This window comes from Gymnodraco acuticeps, unplaced genomic scaffold (genome assembly GCF_902827175.1).
Source record: "Gymnodraco acuticeps unplaced genomic scaffold, fGymAcu1.1, whole genome shotgun sequence".
Taxonomy (NCBI): Eukaryota; Metazoa; Chordata; class Actinopteri; order Perciformes; family Bathydraconidae; genus Gymnodraco; species Gymnodraco acuticeps.
This window is the reverse complement of record NW_022989755.1, coordinates 3,119,535-3,141,726: the sequence shown is the minus strand read 5'-3', so window position 1 is coordinate 3,141,726 and position 22,192 is coordinate 3,119,535. Positions and strand designations below refer to the sequence as shown.

At 39.0% G+C, this 22,192-nt stretch overlaps 2 protein-coding genes across 2 annotated transcripts in view; both read right to left on the bottom strand.

The window, feature by feature from the left end:
- Window positions 1-6,347, bottom strand: part of prkcea (protein kinase C, epsilon a) — a 35,861-nt gene extending 29,514 nt beyond the window's left edge. The window contains exon 1 of the mRNA XM_034213069.1: window positions 5,181-6,347. Coding sequence (XP_034068960.1) covers window positions 5,181-5,525 — 345 coding nt within the window. The 5' untranslated portion in view covers window positions 5,526-6,347. The remainder of the gene's footprint in view (window positions 1-5,180) is intronic.
- An 8,982-nt stretch (window positions 6,348-15,329) lies between these two features.
- On the bottom strand, window positions 15,330-21,434 carry six3b (SIX homeobox 3b). Its single transcript, XM_034214198.1, has 3 exons — window positions 21,353-21,434; window positions 16,714-17,569; window positions 15,330-16,176 (listed from the first exon to the last, which is right to left on the bottom strand). The coding sequence occupies exons 2-3, from the start codon at window positions 17,406-17,408 to the stop codon at window positions 16,044-16,046; spliced, it is 828 nt and encodes a 275-aa protein (XP_034070089.1). The 5' UTR covers window positions 17,409-17,569; window positions 21,353-21,434; the 3' UTR covers window positions 15,330-16,043.
- Between the last annotated feature and the right edge of the window lie 758 nt (window positions 21,435-22,192).

Here is a 22,192-nt window from a genome sequence, read left to right as displayed (position 1 = left end):
CTACCTGGAATAGTTTTAATGGTTTTTAAACCAGAAATAGAGAAGAAAACAGCCAGTTTTCAATTTTATCAGCTAATAATAATGTATTAATTGAACCAAAATGTTTAGTATATTATAACACTAATCCTGTTTTGAGGTAGCATTCAGCATACACTTTGCAGTTGTGTAATAACAGTCCAACTACAATGCTGGAGAAACGTAATGTTTCTGTGAAAAATCATAATTGTAGATAAATAATTGTCTACTTTGTGTTATCACAACAATAAAAGTGAATGACTAGATAATAAATAGCTAACAAGCTTTCAAAATGTTTTTATCCTGCTATTTAACACATTCAAATGTATCTCTGGGAAATCTTGATAGTAGATAGCAACAAGTATGTCTTGTATATAAGACATACCAGCATTATATTTGTATTACTCAGATGCACATATTAGAATAAACAGCAGATGATATGGGAAGAGGGATACTTACTCTTGTATCATGGTGTATGGTTGTGAAGATTTTCGAATAGAATTTGGTCCACATTGTGGAGATGATTCAGTTGCTAACAGAACATTAAAACAACAATAATGTAAACGTTTTAAGAGTAGGAGCAACAAACCTAATAACAGTTCTGTCCCAAAGATGTCATGCTTTAATTTTATATCAAATATAATTTCACTTCCCCTCATTTTTAAGATCATATCCTATGAAAAACTATTAAAAAAAATGTTTGCCAAGATAACTTAATTGTGGATTTTTCATGCTATATATATATAGATTTATTTAACACACAATAGTTCACATCCCATTTGGTCATAATACCACATTTAAGTAATTGGCTGCATTGTGAACGTAAGCTTGTGTGTGACAGCGGCCATATATAACCTTTTTATCTAAACAGCTTGTTTAGAAATGAAAAGTAAAATCCATAATAGTGTAATCATCCTTTGCATCTCTCTGCCACAGCCATACCATAGTTACCTCAGGAATGCACACGCTTGGTTTTGTTTACAGCGGTATGCGGCTCACCTCTAGCCTAGCTGATGAAAGGCAATCTTATATATATAAAACATTTCACTACAAGTGAAGTCAATGTGCTTTTTACGAAAGGTGGAGTACATACTACAGCTAGTGTGTGGATTAAAGTCATAACTTACATAGAAGGTGTGCTGTGTGAGGGCTAGAGGGGTTGTAGCCCCACATGGAAGTGAAAGCAGTGCTCTGTTCATTTCAATGTGAAAGAGCAATACAATTGTTCTGTCACTTACATTAATAAATAATTGTAATAATCATGATCAACATACTAATAATGATAATTTTGGCCACAATGGTGCAGAATAATGTGTATTGAGTGACATACAATGTAGTTATTTTTTATTTAGTAGCTAGATTTGAATGAAATGGTATTTGAAAATGCCACTTTGAAAATCATGGAAACGTTTGGATAATGAAAAGATGTGAAAGTAAAGTTTTGATATTGTAAGAGGTAAATAATTCCAGTATAATGGTAACTATTCTATAATCCCTATATTTAATATAGACACACATTAGTGCTGGGGTTAGACCTGGGCATCGTGACAAGCTCTAGAGTTATTAAAAAAAAGTCCATTTACCGGTGTGAAAGGTATGGAAAGGGATTTCAAAATATCACGAAAAATATTGTGTATTGCAATATGGCCTTAAAATATCTAGATATTACGTTTAAGCCATAAAGCCCAGCACTACATGCAGCACAAAGAATCCAACTTTAAATGCCATGATTTGTTTTTTAAAAGTCTGCTTTCTCAAAAAACAAAGCACTTTTCTACTCCGTTTTCCCTTTTCTTACCCCTGCCCATCTCCCCCAACTCTCACCTACCCATCTCGCTTTCGCTAGTGTTTCTGTGGGTGAGAGGCTGTCACCAAGGGGACGGGCTGTCATTGTCGCCATGGGGATGGGCTCCACAGAGCATCTCAATTACTGAATGGGACAATTAATAAGCACCAAAGCCTGGTTAATATTTCACCGGCGGCACAGGGCGGCAGCCTGGCCCACAGCGCTCGGGTCCACAGGAGATGTATCATGGAGATGTGGTGGAAGACAAAAGAGAGCAGGAAGCAGAGTGCTGAGACGAGAGGGAGGCTCAGATGAGTGAAGCAGCAGAAGGGCAGAGGAAGTGAGAAAGATGGAGCTGAGGCACACAAGCTACGGTGTTCATCTTAAAAGGCAGGAAGTGTGTTATCTAATATGAGTTTATGGCATCATACTGAGGAATTGTATTCTATTTTTCAAAAATCACTCTAATAATACATTTGGTGCAATACGGACCACATTCCTTTCTTAGTTCTAGTGTGTTTGTGTGTATATATTTTTTCTTCATATTTTTTGTATACATTTCATACATATTTATATAATTGTATTTTAGTATTACAATGTATAATAATATTTGTATACTATTCGTTGTATTTATTTTGTACATTTGTTAGGTCACATTCAATTAATGGTATGTGTCTATTCATGACTATACACATTACCTGGATTATTTATACAACAGGTCTTTCATTTTGAAAATGACCCTAATAACTAGTAAGACTCTTACTGATCGATTCATACATTTCATATACATGCAACTTATGTATGTTGGTGTACATAGCCCTAAAGTCCCGTGAGAGGGACACTGGGTGGTAAAAGCTTAACATGTTTCGATGCCAGCAATAGTCTCTTTTTATCTTCAAATCTTATTTTGACAAATATTTAAAATAATTAGGAGAAAAACTATACGACTCAGACAACCGAATACCTTTTGTCACCGTTTTTCAGTTGAGTCTTAACTTAACATCTGTCCCCGGAGAGTACCGAAGAGTGAATGGCATTAGGATCATCAGGAGGGAGCCGATGAAACAGGAAGAGGGGGGTGAAAGGACGATGAGAGGGGAATCTCTGTTTGAGAGGGGAGGATGAGGAACAGAAGTAATGGAGTAATGAAGGGAGGACACAGGGGATGTGGGAGGGGCTGTGTCGCTGTGAGGCAGATGTATTGGCGAGCCGGCAGCTGATTAATGGGATGTGGTCAATCACCAGAGTGATCCATATGCTCTGACCTTACTCTGATGGCGGAGAGAGAGTGTGCGTGTATGTGTGCGTCTATTTATATGCCAATGTATACCAATAGAGTGAAGCATTACATAACTTGAAATCAATGTAACCCCTCCTAATGATCCATATTGTCTATACTTATTCATTATAATAGCGTATTAACTTTACACAGTATTGCAGAATGTAAATATGCTACCCAAGGAATCAAATGTGAAATTGATGATTCAAATTACGTCATGGTTATTTAGCTGAGAAAACAAAACTAAGACTTTTCAACAAAAAATGTGCTGAAAACATTCAATTTTGACAAAAATAAATAGCAATAATGCAGATCTGTAATAAGTACAGCTATACAAACACTATTATATATATACAACAAATTGGCTGCCTGAAAAAAGGAACAACTAACTTTGGTGAAAATAGTTGTGTATGTATTTTGTAGGTATTGAGCTAAAAGCAAAACAACAAATTCAGTTGTTTAAATTGTGTGAACTCAGCTCCCAGAATGCTTGTCCTTCATCAGCCTTTCATCTAACCGAAAGCGAGACGAGATAAAAACAAAGTGTAGAAGTGGAACAAGATCACATGTTTAACTGGAAACAAATCTGGCAGACCCCAAACAAACAGCTCTTTATCTCCCTTACATACAGATCTACATGTGGCAGTTCAACATCACAGTCCCCGATGCAAACGAGATAACTGACAAGAAACCGTAATGATTCAAAAATAATTTCCCCCTCTAGAGAGCGAGCTGCAAATTATAAGTAATGTAAACCCAAAGTAACTCCGCCATAGCTCCGCAGAGGAAAAATTGGACTATGACTTTGTCTAAGAACACACTGCTGCTGCCAAAGAAAGTGCCAAGAGAAATCCGACAAAGATGTAAGAGAGTTAGAGAACATCTTTGATTAAAGGTAATGTGAGCCGTTTCTATGACTTGATGGCCTGACCTGAAGAGCGGCAACGATAAGTCAACCAAACGATCAGTGTTGACAACTCTTTTTATTATTGTTTAATCCAAAAGGTAATTGTCATGCAATAATGGCAGGAAATGCTGCTTTTATGTATGTAATATGTTCAAATATTATTTGGAGGTTTGTTACTTTCAAAACATGTCAATTGAAGACATCACCTTCTGAGAAACCAGAATGTTCACTATTCTGTTGACATTTGACACACCAGATAAATAATCAATGAATCTTTCAAATAATCAACAGATGATTTGTTTATTAGTATTATTATTAGTTCCATGCAGTGGAGTATCTGTCCTACCCTACATTTGGGTAAAAAAAAAGTAATGGTATCTTTGATCGAGATGTAGACCTGAGATGAAGGATCAGTATATTTACCGGAAAAGACAAAAGTTAGATCAGTGCATCAGTGCAGCAGCCCCCCCCCCCCCCCAAAGGTGCTCACTGGCCTGGAGTAGTTATTCTAGGAGGCTCTGGTGGGGTGTGTGTAGATGAATGTGTTTTGTGAAGCAGCAAATGAACAAAGTAGACAATTTACTGGATGAATAGGTTATAGAACTTGGCTGATGAAAACGTGTGAATCCTGTGGCGAAAGGGCCACACGGCAAACTGTAGCCTACAGTTTGCATTTTCTGCCCGATGCCTTCAAGTAACCACAAGCACCACATCACAAGTGCAATGCAAACAAAATAATTCATGTTTCAGAGAATATGAAGGTTTTTCAAACTGCGGCTCCTGTAGGTTGAGGGTCTGGGGTCTGTTAGGGGTGTCCTTGCCTAAAGAAATTCCGATCGACTTCTACTCATATGATTATGTAGCCAAATTAAATGATTCAAACGTCAGATGAGTATACTTGAGGTTCACCACAAATGAACATACCAAAGCAACATGTTAATTATTGTGTTCACCAGAGATGTGCTAATAAGTGTTTTGAAATAAATAATTCAGCATGAAAAATGCATTAGGAAATGATTAATTGTTTAAAGAAATAGAATCGACTAGGACCAAACGACTGATAGGCAGTTATCAAATTTGGTTTCACCTAAACAAGCACACATTTACCTACATGCAAACCTGTGGCTTTCGGGACCCTGAAGACTACTTCAGCAATGCTGTGTGGGTAACTGAGTCAAACATCTAACACATACCCAGTCCTCGTAGTGCCTAGTCCCGTTCTGCAGCAGGTCTTCCAACTGGATGGTGCAATTGGCCACAAAGTCATCATATCCGATGGGTGCATCATGGAAGACAGACAGCTCCAGACTCCTTCCCTCACGGACCTCAGTGCAGAACTCCTGGTGCCAGGCGGGGCTGTTGGTCTTGGTCCTAGTGGCGGTCTGGCCCAGCCGGGTATGGTCCAGATTCAGGGCCAGGTAAGGATCCAGCAGGAAGGAGCCGCTCTTCCCCACAGCGTGACGCAGGGCCCAAGGTGTGGGCTTCAGATCCACTGCCTCACACACTCGCACCTTCAACAGGCCACTGAAGACAGGCATGGCTGCTGGGATGTGTGTATGCGTAGTATATATATATATATATATATATATATAAGAGGATGCGTGTGCGTGTGTTCAGGCTAGTGTGCCTGTTCCTGTACACAGAGTGTTTCCTTCCAATAAGCGGGGTCACTGCACAGTCCTGCTACATCCCATAATGCCGCTGGTTCCTTGGACTCTCTAGTACAGCCACATCCCAGACCTGTTTTATCCACACACAAACACTTACAGTCCAGCTGATCTCTAATGGGCTGAATAACGCAGTAACAACGCAGACACACACCCTTCAGAGGTCGCTTGCTGAACACTCTCCCACCCGAGCAGCTGCCTTGTTTGTTTATGGTCGGTCCCGTGCGCCACACAACATTCACAGCGGAAACAGGCCGATATATAAAACGACAGAAAGGGCGAATGCGGGTTAACGAGCTCCGGTTGGGTTCACGTGAAGCCCCCGAGTCCGTGTGTCTCTCCCGGGTCAGGGTGGGAGAGAGCGCGAGCAGCCGCGCCTAGCCATCCGGGATTGGTGCTCCGTCCTCCAGCCCCTCGCTCGCTCTTCTCTGGGATAATCTTCTTGCTTCGACCTGACGGTACCGCGATATTTGCGCGTACTCTCGGAAAACAATGCCTTATTGCCCCCTCAATGCAGTATTTTGTCGGGCTCACGAGCACCCCAAATACATCACGGTGCTCTGCTCGCGTTCGTTTTTTCCTCTCTTCAGTGCCTGCGCGCGCCCCCTGTTTCCCGTCGCCTCTCTCTCATGAATCCGTGAGTGAGCGCGAGCTGCAGGAAATGCGCAAAACGCGTCACCCCCGCTGCCGGGCTCTTGCGCCGGATAAGAGGAAAAGAGAGAGAGAGAGGAAAAGAGAGAGAGAGAGAGAGAGGGAAAAGAGAGAGCAAGAGAGAATGTGTGTGTGTGTGTGTGTGTGTGTGGAAAGAAGAGGTGTTTTCTAAACGAAACAGACGAAGAGGGGGGTGGAATTCACCCACATGCATACACACACACACACACACACACACACACACACACACACACACACACACACACACACACACACACACACACACACACACACACACACACACACACACACACACAACACACACACACACACCACACTACACACACACAACACACACAACACACACACAACACACACACACAGCACACACACACACACACACACATCACCCACACACACACACACACCACACACCACACACACACACACACACACACACACACACACACCTACACACACACCACGACACATCACACACCACACACCACACTACACACTACACATCACACCACACACACACACACACACACAACACACACACATCACACACACACACCACTACACACACACACACACACACACACACACACACACCACACACCACACACACACACACACACACACACACACACACACACACACACACACACACACACACACAGATGTGTTTCTTCACACCTGACAGAGGTAAGTCTGATATTGGCTCCTTTTTTTCGCGCTGGTTTGGTTGCTTTAACTCTTGGGGAAATAATCTGGCTCTTTATCTGCTACGGTTAGGCAAAACATTTAAGTTGTTGTGAGCAATAAAAAAACCTGAAGTATGAGCGGAAAGCTGCTGAAAACACTTCATAGAGCTTTCAGTGAAAATGATCTGGGTTCGTCACTATAAGGAGCTTCTTTGCCACATTACACAAAGTCATTTGGCCCATTGTTGATGGAAAGAGCGTTGCTTTACAGATGACATTTTGGTGAGGATTAAAAAAACGAGCTTAAATATGACACCCACTTTTGTTTGTAAAGCAGGTGGTAAGGTAGAATAAAAGAATATATGTATATTTTATATTATTAAATAACGTCATGCCTTGTATTACTCTGTATTTCCATAATATCCCCAAGGACTTATCAGATTGGGTCTTTTAACATGAACTTAAAGCAGCTTTAATTTATATTTTATAATAATAACAACACATCAAATGACAAAGTAAGAACACTTTACAACAGTGACTCATAGTATGATCCTACAGAGAAATATCTGAAGCTCCCGTCTGTTTTACTTTTAACAGAGCTCTATTGTGAGTTTTAGCTAATTGTTTAGTGGTTAGGCCATCACCAGTCTCATAGTGTCATTATTTGGCTATAGCAGGCTACTGTGTTTATATAAAGAGCTGTAAACATTTTCTTTATACTACCTGCTCAGCACCAAACTGCAGAAAGGAGCTCCAACAAGGTGTGTAGGACAGAGAGTGAATACACATGTATACTTTACAGAGATGCTGTATGAGAAACCAATGTGATTTTGGAACATTGAACAATGTAAATCTATACCCCAACAATGGAATTATGATCAGTAGAGATGGCCATGTCATGGGACCTTTAAATAACAATTATGGTCAATTTCCCCTCATGCGAAGTGCTTAATATTATGATTCTTGAAACATGCATTACAAATGATTATCTTTTTTTGCTATTGTTATTATAAAAACTATATTCTGTATTTAGACTTAGAGCTAGGTCATGGTTTAAGTTCAGTATCACATGGTTCTTGCAAACATAAACATCACATCCATGCCACTAATCACCCTAATGTTGTCTTGTTGCTTCAGTTGATTGGTCACATTGAGTGATTAATGAGCTGCCATGGCAACTGTCACTCTCTATCATGGACTGCCCTCAGATGTTTCACTCACACACCAATCACAGAACAGAACATCTTCCTGCTCACTTACAGTAAATGTCGCGATTAAAAGAAACCTTAATGCAGGAGTAAAACATTTTTTTCTTTAAAACGTATACTGTACTTGCATATGTCTGTGTTTTAGAAAAGATAAGATAAAATAATAGGATTAAATAACGATGTTAGGGGCTGTCTGTTTAAGCAAAGTAGAAATATAACATAGAAATATAATAAAATGATGTGGCAAGATCGCATAGCATATTAACATTGTACATGATATTATGAGGTAAGATAAAGTATTAGGAGTGTAATGTTATAGTAGTAATAGTAATGTTAATATTAGAAATAATAGTCATTATTAGTAAAATGGGTATTTTATTACAACTAGTAATAAGTAAAATAACAATAAGTAAATAATAATCTTATAATAAAATGAAATATAACATATATTTCTTTGTGCTCACTTAATAAAACCGTTTTTGTTGGGGACATTCGACAAAGACATTGAACATCCTACCTGCACATCAGGCCTGTCCAGCGGCGCCCCCTGCTGGCTCGTGTGTGGTATCGCCGAGATGATGATGCTCCCAGGACGTGACGTCACGGTACGCCGTATTCAAGTGCTACTCGTAGCTCCATGTTTCGACTGTGATCAATTCTGTGACACAAAAATCCTTTAATTAGAGTTGGTAATAGTACCAATACATCTTTGCAAAAAAAGTTAATATTTTTTGCATTAAAATCCTACACAAGTGTTATAAGCCAAATGTAATTAGAGTATCAAAACCAAAAGCAATTACTTAAATAAAAATGTCTGAGAAGTTTTCTGGGGAAATGTTTTTTTGGTGGAACTACAGTGAAAACTTTTTTAAAGTTCCACTACACTTGAGTATTTATATATATATGTAAAAGCGGATAGATATAAATAGAGACATAGGGCAGGGGTGCCCAACCAGTCGATCGCGATCGACCGGTCGATCGCGGGGAGATTCCCAGTCGATCACCAGATGTGTCTAAAAATAGAACAACAATATTCTGTTTTATCGTTAACGTCCTATATAATCTTCCTTTGCTAGAATAATGCATTTGAACGCATCAAAGCTTTGTGATTGGCCGGCCTCACCCCATGTGTCGGGGCGTGGCTGGTGGGCAGTGCACTATTTCGCTAACGTTGTCCGTGTCAACAGGAGTGACAGTCGGCACACACACAAGACCGCAATTATGGCAGAAGCAAAAAAGCCCAAAATATATAATTTTCACTCCGAGTGGGAGGATGATTATTTTTGTATCTATTCCAATTCAAAGTCCATCTGTCTCATCTGCGATGCGAGCGTGGCTTTATCGAAGAAGGGTCATTTAGGAGCGGCATTTCAAAACAGTGCAAACGCTACCCTCCTAATTCTGCCCTACGCTCCAAAAGGGGAGGGGCCTGAAAGGACAGCTAAATGCACAGCAGTCCATTTTCACCAGGCCCAACAACAAGAGCAAGGCTGCTACCATAGCATCTTATCGTGTCAGTCACGTCCTTGAGAAACACATGAAGTCTTTCAAAGACGGCGAAGTTGTGAAAGAAGCATTCCTGGAGGCTGCGACGCGCTTTTTGGGGACAGTAAAAATAACAGAAGCATTTCAACAGGTTTTTGATATAATAAAAACTCAAGTTAGATACCGTTATTAATCAGCTGTAAGCTGTTTGAACTTATTCATTATAATTATATTGTACAACATGGTATAAGAATTCAAACTTAAATTGATTATAGTCTATTATCAATTCAGGTTAAGAAGCTAGTGTTGCTTGCATCCTATTTTAAAGGCATTTATTTTTATACTCTACTAAAATGCAACAAAAAAGGGTTTGATTCTATTAATTTTTTCTTTTGTATTGCACTTTGGCAGCAGATTCCTGTGTAGCTTCAGATCTGAGTTGTCTTATTAGTAAGCTTAATTTATACTTTTGTAGCCACACTATTTTTATATAATGGCAAAGAAAGGGTTCAGAGTCTTTTCTTTTTCCCTGTGTCATATGTGGCAGCACTGTTCAATGTTTCTTGAAAACATGACCATTGTAGTGACGTGTGAATAAACTCTAACTCTGTATCAACAACACTGTTGTGTAACTTCATTTAAATACTTGTATGTGTGTAGATTAGAAAGAGGTAAGATAAAGGATCTGCAGTATTTTATGAAGTATTAATCGTACAAAGGTCAGTTTTATACAAGTAGAAGTGTGTATTTACCTGGTAGTAGGCTGTCAGTAATGGCTACGCCTCTCTATTTGGACTGGTAGATCTCGGCTAACTTTAAAAGTAGCTCTCGGTTAAAAAAAGGTTGGGCACCCCTGACATAGGGTAACATAACATGTAACATTTTAAAGATGTTGTGCAATAATTTTTTCTCTAAAATGCATAATATTTTGTAATTAAAATCGTTATCTGTCATATACAATTTGAGCAGTAGAAAGACATTTGAATATTCATACCTGTAACATGCATGGTGGAGTTTAAGTTTTCAGAAGTATACACATTTAAATATTTAAACAAAATTATGAAACCTCAGTTGGTCATTGTCGCTGTATGGTGCCTTTGAGACTTCATTATTTGTGAAGATGTTCCCTTTAACTTCATAATCATTGTATTATGTAGATATCAGGCTGTTAGAAATGCATGTTTCCCAAGCTCCTGCGCTTTTCATTAATGAACTGTAAGCAGACAATATAGGAGCACTTCCAAAATATGTCCAACCTGTCATGGACAGATTATACATTTTCATTAAACAGTGAGACATTTTCAGAAAGATATGTTATCCCTTTCTTAACAATTGATGTTAAATAATAGGAAAAGTGTTTTGGTAATAATGAATTTAGTGCAAAACATTTGTTTTTCTTTAAAATATGCAAAAGTTTAACTTACTTTTCTAAATAAAATCCAGCAACTAATACTATCTGGTCAAAATGTCGACAAATAAAGTCCTCATTTGTTTATATAGAAATCCAACAAAAACTTATTTTTCTAACTTGTAAAAATAGATTATTTATTTTCATAAAACTTGAAAAACACAACGACGGGCTGGACATTTTCACGACAGGCTGATTTAAGAAACATACTGGTTTTCATTTGGGGGGCTAGCTTAAATTCTGAACATTACTGTAAGAACTCTTGGACATCCTTTCAAACAGACCATGAAACCTGTTGACTACTCAGAGTTGAAAGGTTGGATATTTTGGTACAACGACAGGGTGGACATTTTGACCTTCAGTTAGCATGTTGGTTCCAACTAGCTGACTCTGGTTTTTATAGACAATTTAGTGTTAAACTTACATGTCTTACAGCATATTCTATGCCGACAGGGTGGACATCTTCAGCTTAGGAAAAGCATGTTATCTAATTTATCCAAAGAAAATCCGGTACTCACTTACTTTAGATTTTGAGTTTCCTACTAATGAAGAGAGAAGAAACTTTTGATAAACAAAATATGATTGTTATCACCAAATGATCAATGCACTCAAGTTGAGTAATATCTTAATTAGCAAAAATAATCATTTGAAGACATTCTTTTTCTTAAAGATTTGAATAATTTTACTGATTTAATAGGTGGTGCTTGGGACATAGCAAAATAGCATACAAATGATACAAAAATGAAAAAAATCTAGAAAATGTGTCTAAAGAGCCAAGTAAGGCATTTTAGTAAATATAGAAATGTAAGACTAATATGACAAACAACTTTTATATTTCCTTTTTGAGCAACTTGACGATGTACAGGACACCAAAAGGCACCCTGCAGCGAGAAAGACCCAAGTATATTATTTGGCTACATTCTGTAAAAAATGAAGGACATTGTGTAACAATATAAGTCAGTGGCAAAAAGGTAAACATTTTAGAATATCTGCCTTGTGTAAGTTTTTCCACACAACAAGTGATACATCTCAGTAATACTGAAGTTGTTTTGCTTTTCATTCAAGTAAAAGAAGAGTAGGCCTACATCATATTCCAGGGAGGCGTGGCACAGACTGTTGAGTAAACTGCCCTCTAAATCATTTGTTGTAACATTTAGGTGATTGGGACCAAACATTTTATCATTGGTTTGAGCTAGTGTAGGTATAATTCCCGAATTTCATTTGGCGCATACCAGGCCCTGACCAAGTAACCTTGACTTGGGTATTTGTTATTTGTAGGCCTACTCTGCTATAGAGTAATCAGGCATAGTAAGGGAAGGGTTAGGAGGTTAATGCACCATTAGTGTTGGTTTGTGAACATTTTTGCGGTTGATTAGGGGTCTGCAAAGAAGGAGAAATTAAAAGTAGTGTATCATATACTCAACTGTTCTCTATTGCAAGGTCGACATCTTCATTACAAAGCCTTTGAAAAACATTCCCAAAGTAAGAAAATCGTTCCTTTTTTAGTTTTTCTGGTTTGGTTTCAGTAGTACATGACTGTTTTGCTTCGATTACAGGTGTGTGCAGTATAATAATTGTACGATCTTGTGACAAAAACTAGCAAAAACCCATAAATGTTACTGTCCTCACCTCCATCTGACCTCCATGCGATGTTGCTCAACTTCCTGTTTGAAGCTGGCCCCACCCACAAGCTTGAGTTATTTGAAAGATTTGGAGCTCAGCAAAAAAAGTTTTAACTCACAAGAAAATAAACCCTGTCAAGCTTTTCTGTCCTATTTAACTATATGCCCTGAAGGCCCTTCAATCACCTTATGGTAGGCTGCTAAGGACTAAGTAATATTTTATTCTGTAAAATCCTAAGGACAGTGTTAAATAAAGAATCTGAAGAGAATGTAACGCTGTTTAATATCATCGTTTAAGTTAAAAAAAATCTATCTGACCTGTTGAGTGCACTATTCAAATTCAGTGTAATTTAGAACTGTTTATTTCATGAATAAAAGCTAACATCTTTATTTGACTGTGTTTACTTTAACCACGGGGGGGGCGCCACTGTGTTGGTCAGCCGCTGAGCAGATTAATTAAAGCAGGGCTTTCAGCAGATTTGTTTTTTAAATATTGAAGTTAAATGCATTAACCATGCATTTTGAGAGGAAAATTAATTGATCGATACATCTCTCAACACCCATATGAAACAGAACTGTAAACAGATTTTATTTTTCTTTATGGATATTTTACAAATCACTCACCTTTTAAACTGTATTCTTGTTTTACTGTCATATAGTATTTCATAACTGTTTTTCATTTATTCTCATAAATGGTGACCAAAACGTTTGAGACCCACTGAGATAACTAGACTAAAGTTAACTATCTAAACACTCAGAGAGTCCCTGGCCTTACCTCACTGAGCCTCTCAGTCTGACAGGAGAGAGCTCTCCCTCTCCTTGTTTTAGAAACAGCTTCTAATATCCGTTAGCGCAGCTAGCTAACCAGACCCTAACAACAATAATGCAAATGTAGTGAGTTTGGTAGAAATATACTGTATAATAGTAAAGTTATTTAAGATGATGCCATATTTATTGAAGATTTTACATTATAAATATTCCCCAATATTATTCAAAAGCATATTCTTCCAAACTCCTTGCTGTAGTATGACACACAGGATACTATTGATGTGTGTAGTGAGTTTGGTAGTAATAAGCTGTATAATGATTGAATATGATTCTATTATCTTTTTTCGGAGTTGCACTTTGTAGACGGTCCCTGAGCACTCGTTTCTTCTCCGGCTGCGGATAGAGATGTGTCCAGCTCGGAGGACGGCGCGTACTGGCTTTATTTTTTTATCAAAATGTGATTGTAGTTCGTTGTCAACCTTACCACGGTACTTAGGAGACGTCATTTGTGTCTGAATAACGTTTTGTTCACAAGTTATTGATCCGTGAAATCCGAATCTCCCAATATCGTTCCAACTTTACTGAACTAAGACAGTTGACCGTCTCATTTCGTAGACCGCTCGGTTTGCTGTTCCTTCACTTTATTTTTATAATATACATTTATTTTGGACGCAAATTTAGCGTGAGGAAAGACATGTGTGGCGTGAGTGCGTGAGATATGGGTTGATTGCGTGACTCTCACGCTCAATGCGTGAGGGTTGGCAGCCCTGATGAAAGTGACTGACTGTGTTTCCACTCATACGGTTTCTTTTATCTGTATTTCTTTTTTCCAACAATGGAGGGTAGTCTTGTGAATTTTTACTTGACAATCAAAATATGGCAAGAAAAAAATGTGGGATATCCTAATGTGGGAGCCTTCTGAGTGCAGACATATTAGAAACTATTGCAACGTTTTAACAATTTAACAGAGAAAGCTTGAAAGTAATTGAAACCATCAGACAGCAGTGGAGAAAGTATTATTTTAAAAGTAGCAATACAGTTTAGCAATACAACCACAGTAAAGGCCCTGCATTCAAAGTGTTCCTTATGTAAAAACATTTAAGTGTTAGCATCAATAAAGTATATTATGCAGAATGGCCCATTTTATAATGATATAACTGGATTATTAATAGCGATAAGGATGTGACGGTGGTTTTAACTAGTTTAAATTCCACTGGCTTGTAAAATCACCCCAAGGAAACAATAATGTCTTATGTTAGGAAAACATATAATAATACATTAATTTATAACACATATGTTTGATGTATTCTACATTATTAATCTGCATCTTAAAGGTTATTTAAGGTATATAATACATGTAGTGCAGTAAAAAGCTATCCATAAATTGTAGGTATCTGTAAAAAAATAAACAAATTTGGTAATAGAAAAAAACAGCTGAATGGCCATATGGATTGCCGTTAATACCAAGAATGCATGGACATTTCAACTTGTATTAATAGCTTGCTTCATATTGAGATGTTTTAAAAATATTTGTTACCTTTTTTATTTATGATTACCATATGCTTCTATTCAGTTTTTTATTTAACAAATTTAGATATGACAGATTAACAAACATAATTTACCAAAACTATTATTAACCTTTATTAACAAATAGATGTATAGACCATTGTTTTAGGCAATTATTATTATTAATTTCATTTTGCATTGTATTCATATATTTGTACTTATTATGTATTGACTTTGATTGTCTATACATGAATGTAACTTAAAAAACATTTACAATTGTTGACAGTGATGGTGTTATCAAAGAAGAGTGTTGGGCACAATAACAGTGATATATTAAATACTTTTATTTATATAAAATACCAAAAACATTTATTCAGCATAAAATGTAACATTAGGTTTGACATAGTATCACACACAGACTGCACAGTGAACTCTGTGAACTTTAAATAGAAGTGAAGGTAAAGGAAGAAATAAAAGTTAATTAACATAGAAACAGCCAGACAGGAAGGTAAGGCTTTAGTGCGTATTGATTGTCTACAGCATGACATCCTGGAGTCTTTTAGAGAAACAACTCGTTTCATTCAAAAAAAACAAAAAAAAACATAATGACACATAATTAGAGAAAATAAGAGTGATTATCTCCCTGGCAGTCTGTAAAGGTCCTCCCAAGTGGGGGGTCCATGGGTTAAAGTCCAACGGGGGTCCACGGCTTGATGTCTGTTTAATCAGGGTGACGGTAAGCTGGGTCAACAGATGCACCATCCATGCATGGATGAAGTTAAAAAATCTAAAATGTGGGTCTGGTGATCAAACAAACTTAAACCCAGCAGCATAGAGAAACATTTTTCACATTGTCAGGAAACAAAAGAAACTTCATGCAACTTGTTACATCACCTGTTTGATGGGCTGGGGATAAGCCCTGAACATTTATTGCAACCCAAACCGTGAAGAGCCTTTTGTCCACATCCTCCGCTCTCTGGTAATCCACAACTGACCATCACAGGCCCCTCGAAGGTCCATTGTACATTCAAGTCTTAAACATCCAAGTCAGAGTCACTGTCTGTTACTGAGAGAAGAGTTTCTCCATCTGCTCGCTCTTCATCTGGACTGCACTCTCCTCCGCTGAGCGACCGAACACCATCTGGACACATCCGGTGATGCTGCAACCTAAAAACATGTGATAAAGATGTGTCAAAAGTGGGAAACTCTGCTTGTGATAACATTGTTAAAATTGATAGAAATGTTAGAAATGAAGCCATTGTCCAACTAAATTAGTGCATGTATGTCAGGCAATCTGCACCCATTAGTGAACATTTTGTCTTCATCAACAGGATGACCCACACACTGATCCTGAAGCCAATTATAGTGAGAGACAGAAAGAGGAAAGATCGTCCAGGTCAGACTGACAGAAGGAACACAAAAACCTACAAGCTGAATGGCTGTGCGTGTTTACGCATGAATGGCCCTCTTTTACGCACAACATTGGCTGCCTGTGGAGACGAAATTGCCTCAACAAGAGAATGAGTAAGAGTAATCAATAAAGAGGCTGCTTTTGGGGAAATTAAAGTTGCTTTGACTTTAATAGTATTTCAATCCTATACCAACACAATCATTAGTAACACTTTATTCTGGCTGCTATGGCGTGGATTTTCAGCCCAATATGTTTTCTCTAACTGTTACTTATTAGAAGTCAAAGTCACTGACCTGTTTTTGGCGGCTGCCGCCCGGTCCCTCTGTCTCCGGTTCTTGAACCAGTTTCCAACCTGAGTCGGTGTGAGTCCGGTCGCATGGGCCAGCTCCCGCTTCTTCCCCGGGTTTGGGTAGGGGTCCTGCAGGTACCACTCTCTTAGCAGCCCCCGTGTGCGCTCTTTGAAACAGTGCGTCTTTTGCTCACCATCCCAGATTGTCCTCGGTAACGGAAACTTCTTTCTCACGCGGTACTTGTCAACAGGTCCAAGCGGTCTCCCCCGGAGCTTCTCTGCCTCCCGGTAGTGAGCCTCAAGCCACATCGCCTGAAGTTTTCCGTGCGATGCGCGCGTAAAGCGGTGCGTCTCCAGGATGTGATAAAGCTCGACGAAACTCCCCGTGTGGTAGGCCACCACGGCGCGAGCCCGCTGCACGGACTCGTGCTCAGAGATGGAGTCGCGCCCGTCTGCGGTCACCGGGAGGGACCAGAGGAAGCGGGCCAGCCGCTCAATGTCTCCGGTCTCCTCCAGAGTCTCGCAGACGCTGGCGATCTGCGCCGCGGAGAAACACATTCCCGGGAGAGCCAGGGGAGGACAGGCGGAGGGAGGGTCCTCCGGGGACCGGGAGCGGGCCAGGGTAGGTGGCCCATCTGCAAAGTGTGGCAGGAGGATCCGGGAGGCTGAGAAAAAGTCGAGTGGCGACCTGAACACCATCTGGATGACAGAATGAAACCAGAGAGCAGTGCGTCTCGGAAAGAGTCTGACAGAAATCTGCTGAAGTCTGACTCTTTAGCTCACCTGGGAGTCAGGGAGGGACCCTGGATCTGACTCCTGATTGGACACCCTAGAGCTGATGCGGGGTTGTCATGGCAGCCCTGTCAATCAAACACAGAGGATTTATCTCCCTCTTGTTAAGCACAAGCTGGACATAGAGTCTATTCTGAATTGACTCTCATTGTGACCTATTTCAACAGGAAACCGAACACTTATTAGCTTTTTCCAGAACTCTAAAGGAGATTAAAACGAGTCATGTCAGTCAGTCAGTAAAATCAGTGCCATTGGACGTAAAACGGCATCATAAAAACATTTTAAAAATATATGAAATTCCGTCGCAGTGATATATTTGAGATAAGATATCCACATGCCTTCATATCATCTATAAGTGAATAGTATTTACTTTAAAAACAAGGTCTGTTCAACAAATGTGTTTGTTAAATATTAAAACTTTCTTTGTTATTTTATCTCAAAAATATAAATGTATGTTAGCACACTATCTTATTTCAATCATGTATTTTATTATTATAATTATTATTATAATTATTATTATTAGTATTGTATATCTCACATTATTGATTTTATTATAGCCTTTTTTCCGTCCTGAATTATTTTAATCCATGTAAAGAATTTGGAAACTTGTTTTGAAAAGTGCAAAGAATTATGAAAAGCTTTTTTTTAAATGTATTTATTAAATAAACCCACACTGCTGTCGTTTTTTTTCTTCTTAAATTTAAATACATTTTATATTTCATCTGTTTTGCAGTGCAATGACTAACATAACAGTAAATCCTGTGTGAAGACAACCACAAGACGAATATTGACCTTGAATAGCTTTTAGAGAATATTTTATAATAATAATAATAATAATAATAAATAAATAAACAAGAAGGCCCTTTAAACATAGACAAATATATTGTGGTATGACATGTTAAAAAAAAGAAGACAGGCTGACAACTCTGTCTGCTATTGTCTAAATCTCATAACCTCTATGGTTTTGGCGGTAAGCCTCTCTCACCATTAATAGCAATAATGTGGACAGTGTGATTGAAATTCTCACCCTGAGCTGAAAGCATACGTTTCTCTAAGTGGTCTCCGTCCACTCTAATTACTTTCTAATCACTTTTCTATTCTCTAATATCCATAAATTCAGAGATAAGCCACAGCTCCATTCTCTTACCTTGGATTAGCATGGGGCCTGCTAACATTAGTCTAATAGAGCCGCATATTCAATCAGCATTAACACATATCGGGTTGGCCTGGGCCATATGCTTTGGAGCGTGGCACCCTTAGTGCAGATGTACTGCGTCTATGAGTGTGAAATATGAATAAAAAGGTGATTCTTTTAGGGCCTTAGTAAACCAAAACACACGCTTTTATACGTTGTGCACCATCTCATTAAATGTTGTCGTCACAAACATGAAAACTCCAATGGGAGGTCCAGTGGAGATGTGTTGGGCGTGAAAAAGGGGGTCGCCCAGCTTTAAAGGGTTAATGCCAATTACTCCAACAGACAGATGTCCCTGCATGGCGGAGTGAGGAGACGTGTGCCAGTTTTTACCCCATGATGCATGGTAATCTCTCTCCTTCATTAAATATAATCAAATAGGCTTTACATTAATTAAAAATAATAACAGCCCAACGCAAACAGTTTAAGTATCTGAAAATGGAAAAAATCTGGGGTTAAAAAGATCGCTCCTCATTTTTACTTGTGGCTAGCATCTCGAAGCTACATTAGCCGCATCACACATCGGAATATCCAACCAAACCTTTGATGGTTGAGTTGCATTGTGGGTTACATAGTGCCAGGTTTGGACAACGAATGTATGAAATAAAAAATATGTTATCTCCAGCTCTGCTGCATGAATGTTGATCCTTTCTTTAAACTAAAGGTCATGCTTGGTTACAGGAGCACGTGCTAAAATCGTTTTAGCACCTTAGACTGACAGTAAATCCGATAGAGGAGATTTTTTGGGGATCGCCATGGGAAAATGTTGCAGCCAAGAAGACGTTTCAATGTCAGTTAAGTTCCTTCTTGTTACCACATTCACATGGAGTGGTTCATTCGGCTCTACTTGAGATGCTTGAGTCTCCAGAGGATTGCAGCATGTTTCTGTGTGTGTGTTTAAACAGCAGAAAACAATGGACAAACACACACACACAGAGTGACAGTCATGGCCAGGGCTCTTCCAAGTTGAAAATGCATTCTTCGAATTGAAGCAGGAAGGACGAACCAAACATAATCGAGGTGTGTATGGGTGTGTTGTGGTGATGAGGGGGCGAGTGTGTCGTAATGGTGACAATTAAGTTAATTCAGCTACATCTCCATTCAGTGGCGGGACAATGAGGGAGGAGGAAGGAGAGCAGGGCTGGATGACACTTCCAGGGTGGCTGGAGGAGCACAGCGAGGATACCCAGTGAATCGCCTCCTGCGTCTCCTTATCCACCGTAAACAAAAGCCCTGCTCCTAATTAACCCCTCCACTGACCTCCAAAACTTAACACTGACCTCTTAAGCCCTGAAACTTTAACCCCCTCACCTCCTCTTATGGAAGAGGCCATGCTGCCCCCGTAACTCTCCGCAAAGCCTCCTCCTCGTTAAGCCACTAATCACTTCCTGGGTCTTTGTTGTGCTTTTGTGCTCTTACTGGGATCCAGGAGAGTTCGGTGCACAATGGTACCCAGAAAAACAGGAAGGAGGGGGGCAAATTGTGGCGGGTGAAGGAGGATGAAAATTAAGATTTGGAGAGAGCGGGAGGTTTTTACTAAGAGTGACGGTTAATTTAGTGTCGGATAGTCTGTTTGTCAATAAGGTAGATGGTAGAAAAGTAAAATTATGATACATTCTCATTTAAAGGAGTAACTCAACAACAAATGCATTTTTATATTATTTAATGTTTCCTCATACAACGCCTCATATGCATTCTTCTACAGGCCAGCAATCAGGTTGAATGCACAAGACCCTGCACCATAAACTATTTCAATAACACCCACCCAAAAAGGAAATTATGTACAGTGTGGCACAACTAGGACACAAGCTGTTTTAAAGTCATTAATGAAGGAAAATGCTGGTTTCAGCCCCCATGAAAATTAGTTGCTTTATATACACTGTAAATAAAATATATTTGGGTTATGGGATATTGGTCAAATGAAATGTGGCATATGCGAACAGATGGATGTGTTGTGTGTGTGTGTGTGTGTGTGTGTGTGTGTGTGTGTGTGTGTGTGTGTGTGTGTGTGTGTGTGTGTGTGTGTGTGTGTGTGTGTGTGTGGTCACCATATGACCCCATGTCGCCCTTTGCACAGACAGCTGAGAAAGACAGGTATTCATGTAACTGTACCTGAGCAACTAATCCTGCTCCCTGATTGATTTGTAACCCAGCACCTGGAAGTTAATCTTGCTGCTTTTATTGGCGAGGTCATATTCCAGCTGTGTGAGTTGAAACCCCTGGAGTAGAGATGTTATTTTTTTACATAAAGAGAAACATAAATACACATGTAAACACCTAACCAGACACACAGATGCTCACAAACAATCATCCACACATGGCAGATGGGAGGCGAGACATTAAAGCACTAACACCTTACTAATAGATTAATAAACAAAATAATCAGATAATTTGACTAATAATTCCTCATATGACAGCTGGGCCAGATGTGAAGGCAGAGATTACATCATTATCCAGTGCTTTGTTAGTGTCATCTCGCTCAGTAGCTTAAGTGAGTCAAACACAGCAGCGGCCTGACAAACAAATGCAAGCGGCCAAAAATACAAACAGCTGGAACCTGAACAAACGTCTGGCAGAGACATACAGATGCAAGGAAACACATACTGCCTCTCATACATTAACATCCTCCAATCAAACACATTCCTGTAAAACTCACCAGGTTGGGAAAACATGCCAAAGAAAAGGAAATGAAGAGAATGAGCCCGATTTTAAAATCTTTTCAATCCAAACTGGGTATATAAATCTGGAAGAGAAAGAAAATAAATACAATTATTCATATTTAACGTAACGTTTATAGAGTGTCCACTCCAGGCTGTGATATAATCCTACTTTATATTAAATCCTTTTTTGAGTTCACTATTACGCATTTTGTTTTCATGCCTTTTCAAAATGATGCCCCTTTTTCAGGTTTTAAGGGCAAAAATGTGCCTTTAGAAAAAATTCTAACTAAACCCAAGTAGGAGGAATACTTTTAATATGAAATGTTAATTATAGGTTGCACTTTGGTAAAAAGTCACTGATCTCGGATCCAAAGCATTTCCACCCAAATGAATCCAACCTAAATGATTGTTCTGTACCTGCATGTTTTGTTTGGCTTTGAAAGATTAGATTCCAAAACGTGGATTTGGACAAATAGAAGTGTATATATTTGTAACAAAAAGAAAAAAGATGTAGGAATAATAAGTGGAAAAAGCAAGACTAAGGGTAGAGGAAAAGTAGGGAAAGGATATAGAATTTAATTTAGCCAAGAGGATGAAGTGAAGCAAAGTCGAGGTCATGAAGAGTGAAAAGAGGAGGAAAGCAAAAGGGGGGGGTGCTCAGAGGGGAAGTGGAGGGAGGGGGGGGGGGGGGAAGCTGTGCTGTCTGGTGTGGTTTGGGGTAATCTGGTCTAATCTGCTGCATGTTAACCTATCTGAGCAGCAAGAGCCAGATTATCCCTCTAACAATGGCCACACGCTCATCTGCTAAATTACTCCACTCAAAATCATATGGTGAG

What these genes read in the sequence shown, in the direction of transcription:
- six3b (XM_034214198.1), bottom strand. Translation starts at nt 17,408, where the DNA reads ATGGTGTTCAGGTCGCCACTCGACTTTTTCTCAGCCTCCCGGATCCTC. An exon ending in GCGGCAGCCGCCAAAAACAG is followed by an intron (nt 16,177 to 16,713) that starts GTCAGTGACTTT and finishes ACATGTTTTTAG; the next exon opens with GTTGCAGCATCACCGGATGT.